This window comes from Pristis pectinata, chromosome 33, assembly GCF_009764475.1.
Source record: "Pristis pectinata isolate sPriPec2 chromosome 33, sPriPec2.1.pri, whole genome shotgun sequence".
Lineage (NCBI taxonomy): Eukaryota > Metazoa > Chordata > Chondrichthyes > Rhinopristiformes > Pristidae > Pristis > Pristis pectinata.
Window position 1 is genome coordinate 1,328,666 of NC_067437.1, and position 6,000 is coordinate 1,334,665.

Here is a 6,000-nt window from a genome sequence, read left to right on the forward strand (position 1 = left end):
GCAAGTGAAGTTTTGGTGCAATCCTTTGTTGCAATTCAGAGTGAGTTTGCATCAGAGTCCTGCAAATCCCTACCTAACAACATCACGAAGTATCTTCACCACGCAAACTATGGTAGCCCAAGAACATATATATGGACAGGTAATAAATCTCATTGATACTTGTGATGTGGGTGTGAAATAATCATTCATTGCTGGTAGGACCCAGTGATGTAATGAAGATAGAATCTTTACTTGACCACAAGTGACTGCTAGTGTTGTGGATAAAATGCACAGAGTGTGTTGAATGTCCTACTTCTGTTCATATGATACTGTTTCAAATGCAGCATTGTGTTCTGTGTTCTGTTTATTCAGAACTTTTCCATGAAACTTAAACATTATTTAGTAATTCAAAGTATAAATAAACTTCAGAAGCCAGAAATCTGAAATAAAAACACAAAATGCAGGAAACATGTAACTGGTCAGGGATCATTAGAACTGGTGAACTGTTTAGTAATTTGCAGTCTTAAATTAATCTTTTTATTTCATTCTCTGGGCTATGTGAACCCTATTGGGCAGACATAACAGATTTCATTGTGATATTTCAGAAAAGATCATGCTATTTCTCCCTGTGCCTAAGTTCAGTGAACGTCCCTCAATCAAAATCATTGAAACTAATTACACAGGCATTGCATTTTTGCCGTGTGCCAGTGACATCATGAATTGGGGCAAAGGACAGTGTTCTGTACATAATATCAGCGAGGAGGGTACTATCATTAAAATGGGTGTCACCACCAGATTGTCAGATGCCTATGAGTTGGTAATACAGATGATTTTTAGAAATATATCCTTGAATACCTCTGGAAATGTCTGCATTTATTGTCCATCCCTAATTGAGGAGGTAGTTAAGAGTAAACCCAGATTGGTGGGTCTAAATCCACAGATCCCCCTGACAGGGCAAGGATGGTAAATTTCCTCTCCTGAAGAACATTAGTGACCAGGTGGGATTTTACAGCCATCAGCTAGTTTTGTTCTTATTGAGGCTAGGATTGCGAACTCAGCTCTTTGGATCAGTGGTCCAGAGCTCTGGCTTCTGATCCAGTAACATAACCTCCACCCATTGCAACAGGATGTGGTCCTCCTAGGAGAACACAAGAAAACAGGACCCCTCAAACCTATCCCTCCCCATCTCATCTCCTTTTCAGCACCAGTTCCCCAAAACCTTCAATTCCCCAACCTTTCAAAATGTTATCTGCTATGGAAGAATTTATCTCACTTCTGTGTAAAATTTATGAGGAAGTTCCTTAACTTGCCCTGTACCCATTGGCTGTTTTGTTTCCTGCAACAACTACTGGATTTTAAAGAAATATTCCATTGACTATAGAGCTCTCAGGGAGACTGGGAGAGGTGATTTAATTCAGAACTTCAGTTCATCAGATTTCTGCTGTCGTGAGGAAAACAGCCAGAGATGTTGACAGGTTTTGCAGGGCACTTGACATACAGCTTCAGTGCTGCTGTTGGGCGGATAAATTGCTGAATAGTGTTCCCCAGAGTTATTCTATGACCTCTTGATCAGATCACGTGGAAATCTAAAATCTATTATTCATCTTCATTCCTCAGATATTGATGACATTGGCAAGGCCAAAGTTACCACCTGCCCCGAAGCTGCCCTTGAGGATGTTTTTTTCCCCTGAACCATTGCGGTCTATAACGGTGAAGGATGTTTATTGTGCTGTTGGATAAGTGCTTCGGGATTTTGATTTAGAAATAAAAAAAACACACAAGCAACGAAGCTCAGATGACACAAACAGTTCCATTAATTTTCCGTTGGTCTCCGTGGCTCTGCTGCTACTTTGAACCCACCGTCCTTTACCAAGCTTAAAATGAAACATCAACTCGGTATAAATCAAACTAATGGATTCCCTTCACTGGCTTACAACCATTATAAATTGAAATAATTTTATGAATATTCCGAGAATGAGTTGCAGGCAGGAATTGAATTACAGCAATAATAATGAATTCTGGGACCGGCTCAAAGTTGGAAATCTAACCGACGTCTCATAACGGATATCGGGAAACGAGTTCTCATCTGGGATCTATTTGGGAATATTGAATGGTTGTTGTGTTAATAAAGGATGTTCGGAGGCGATTTACAAAATGAAATTTGCCAGTGGAAGTTTGGATTGTTCCAACTCTAGTTCTTCCGATGTCAGCTACGCACAGGGCAGGCGCTTTCTTCCCTTTGGAATTGGATGTTTGATACTAATCCTGTCCGGTGCAAGAAATAATCCAGGAATCCAATTCATCAGCCTTAATCCTCATCAGAGGAACAAAACTGTTGAATGTGACGGTGAAATTAAATAGAAACGAATTTTAATCAAACGCTATTAAATAAAACTTTGACCCGCAGACGGTCTGTTTAATAATTCCGTTCCATTTGGGTTTTGTGAATGATCTCCCTGCGAATACGATATTTGTAAAAAAATTAGTTTCTCGTTTCTACCCTTTTCTCCTAAAGAACGAAAGGGCAAGTTTTGTAACAAAAGATATCAGATCTGAAAAAAGAAAACAGATTGAGGCGCGTACAGGCCGTGTCCTTCAGAACGCCGTTTACCAATAATTCACAGATATTTTGATCTCAACGTCCCTCAAGAACTCCTAGATTCAATAAGTAAACATATTCAAACGAAATCTGCCTAGCCAGTAGCTAATTGATCACATGAATTATTAACGATTATCGTTAACGTTAGCCGATTCACCATGGTAAATGTACAATATTTCTGATAGACATGTTGGAAATGATGTTTGCATTTTATAACAAAGCGGTAATTTGTTTGAATTTGGCATCTACCACGGAGTAATGGATCTTGAAGGGAACAGTTCAAGCCTGATTTTACATCAATTATCGACTTTTTGCGGAAGTTTCCAAACCGAATCCAGACTTCCCATTCACATCTTTGTGACCATGGACTACATCCACCACAGTTTTTGGACAATCACCTTTAAATAAGGAAGCAAATCAATGGTTTCAGGACATCATCAACATGGTTTCAGAGGGGCAAGTTTAGGAGGAGCTCTACAGAAATTGCAAACTGCTTCATAGCAAAGGTTGGGCTCGCCATTATGTACGAGAAATGTCTCAAATTTACATTACCTGACCAAACACTGGAAAAATCCCTTCGAAAACTCAGCAAACTCAGTCTGTCATGTCTATTAAGGTCCTCCAAATGTGTAATGGTTGAAGAAAGGTATGAATTCAGACGGCTGTGTTTAACAAACGGGTTGGGTAATCGTTTTCACTGGGGCAATAAGCAATGCTCAATAAAACCCGCATCAATAATACCCGCATCAATAAAACCCGCATCTCTACTTCTGAAAATTTATCTCGCGTCTCTGCAAATATCAGTTTTAACCAGAGTGCAGGTATCGTCAGCCCCCGAGCTCTGCACTATCTACAGATATTTAGCAGTGTCCAGCTAACAGTGGCATCGAAATAACAGAACGTATACACCGCGATCCTCCAAACTGATAAGTATGGTCACGCCCTCGGTTTAAAATTAAATCTAAAAACGAGTTTACTCTAGTCACTGGGAGCCATTTAAAAAAAAAAGACCCCTTCCCCTTCAGTCTTTCTAACGTCTCCTCGAGAATTAAATTTAAACAAATATATTTTAAAAAATCACTCAACGCAGTACCTAACCCACAGTGGGATTAGAATGGTAACATGCTTGTAAAATCATCACAATAATCAACCTTTCAGCCAAGAGCTTGGCATCATAAGTATATTACACTCTACAGAACATGTATAGACGCAGATTACACAGAGCAGGGTTAGATTTGGTGTGCTACTAAAACCTGCCCTGGTCTTGCGATTTTGTGGATGGCCTAAATATACCGGAGGAGGTGATGAGAGTGGATGGGGGACAGAATGCACTTCAATCGCTTAAATTATTTATCAGCCGGAGATCATTTTTTTTCTACAGGGAGTGACTTTCAGCCAAGCTAAAAGGGAAGGAATTCAAAAGAGGAAATGAGTCAGGAAATCGTTCGTTTCCAACTGTATTTTTGACCAGACTACAGACATTAAATTGGAATCAACGGAAAATAATGAAGCTGTGAAATATAAATATCTTATTTTAAAGTTCAACAGCAGAATAAATTGAAAATATATTCTTAATCTACGTTAATGTAAATCACGCAAATCTACAGAAGAAAAGATTCTGTATTTTAAGTTTTCGACATTCACGCAACACATATGAATAGACAATTTAGGGTCAATACTAAGGCTCGAGTAAATCAGGTAACACTGGAACCAGGATGCAATGTTAAGTCGTTATAAAATGAATAGAAAGTGGCTGACTGTGTGCTTCATAGATGCAATTGCCAATATAGGTTGCATTTCAGAGTTAAAACCATAGCCTTTCCTTCCCCGTAAAGTCAAGGCCCTGTTTGACTTTGTTTAAAAATGTCGTATCCTTGGCAAGTGTACGAGAAGACGGTCCTTTATTTCTTCCATCATTGATCAGAACGGAGCGTTCGAATGTGAAAAACGTGTTTGTTGTTAGAAATCCAATTTAAATAGTTGTGAAGCAGGGAATATAAGAATGTAGGACAGAGATGAATTAATTAGCATTTGTGCCTGTCTTAACATGAATATTAAAATTATAAATTAAAAAATACATCGTTGGAATATTTTAATGAAACAAGAAAACAAAACACAATAATTGATATTTTAGGTGCAGTCTTCGTTAAAGGAATTCCGAATTCCATTTTCCAGAGCCCATTGCAGTAAACCCACCCAATTAATTATTAACCGATAATATTCGTTCTTCATATTGAGCCTGTCGCCTTGAAAATGAAATAATTAAAAATAAAAAAAATTAAAACGAGTTGTCAGAATGGGCAGACGTTATGGAAAGGCATCGGCAGAGGAATCCAAGTCTGTGTAGATATTTCTAACGGGCTCGGGGTCCTTTACTGAAACGTTGGACACACGCTAATTCCAAAAAGATAATGTTCTGGAAATCTAATTTTGAAAATGCTAACGTCTTATCCGGAAACTGGAGCAAGGAGACACCACACAGTCTTCAACTAACGTGGAAAAAGCAACAAATATTTCTGCCTTAAAATCACACTATAATTTCACATATCAATTATTTGCAACTCTTTCTAAGAAAACACTCACCTGTGCAAACGCCCCAAGCCATCCCCTGCCAATTTTCTCATTTGTTCTTTCCTTATCTCCATAACTCCGCCAGAAATGTTTCCACCGTCAATGTGATATTATTATGAATAGATCGCCTTATATAATTCCAGTTACAATCATCACGGAGCTTAAGGCCGCTCGGAATATTATAAGAAGTTTACTAAAGTGACCTTTTTTTCTTCCCAACGTCCTTGGGATTTCTACCGGTTTATGGCAACAGAAATATAAAGCGCCTATGGACCATATAGTAAAATAGACACATGTTTTCTCTTCCTGCAGATTACATGCGCTCAAGACAAGTTCGATTGGGCCATGATTTCACGGATTAACCTTGCTATGGGGGCGGCAAGTCCTTTGCACCCGAGTGTTTCATTAGAATTGAGAGAGCAACTCATAAGCTAAATGGCCCAAGTTTGATGAGCGGGTCCGGTGAGTATTTCAGCACCACCGCTGGTGGACAGCTCCCACTGCGCATCTCAGCACCACGGACAGCTCACGCTTCCTCCCGACTCCTCCTCCTCTCCTGAAACTTTCCCGGCGCCGGCCAGCGCGCCGCTCCAACACGGGGTCAGCTTTAAACTTCACAACGTTTGCCAATTGCTGCCATCCTGCATTGCTTGAATAAGTCAACGTAGTTCGCCATTGGCTCCCCGCCCTGTCAATCAGCGCTATCTGACTGGATTGAAGCCAATCATTCTTGGTTTCCCATCGTGGATGCTATGGTAACCATCTGAGATTTGATCATCTTAACTGCTGAGAACATATGGTCACACAATGCAAGCTGTTTGTGTAAAACAATGCTCCTATCTATATAATCT

At 39.6% G+C, this 6,000-nt stretch overlaps 1 protein-coding gene across 2 annotated transcripts in view; it reads right to left on the minus strand.

Moving 5' to 3' along the window:
* Positions 1-5,758, minus strand: part of LOC127585578 (vesicular glutamate transporter 1) — a 50,542-nt gene extending 44,784 nt beyond the window's left edge. Inside the window, exon 1 of one of the 2 annotated variants that reach the window (XM_052043152.1) lies at positions 5,162-5,758. Coding sequence is in view for 1 of the 2 variants with exons in the window: in XM_052043151.1 (XP_051899111.1) it covers positions 5,162-5,223 (62 nt within the window). In the remaining variant the exon portion in view is untranslated. The remainder of the gene's footprint in view (positions 1-5,161) is intronic. The other variant, XM_052043151.1, reaches the window with a different exon arrangement.
* Positions 5,759-6,000: the final 242 nt, after the last annotated feature.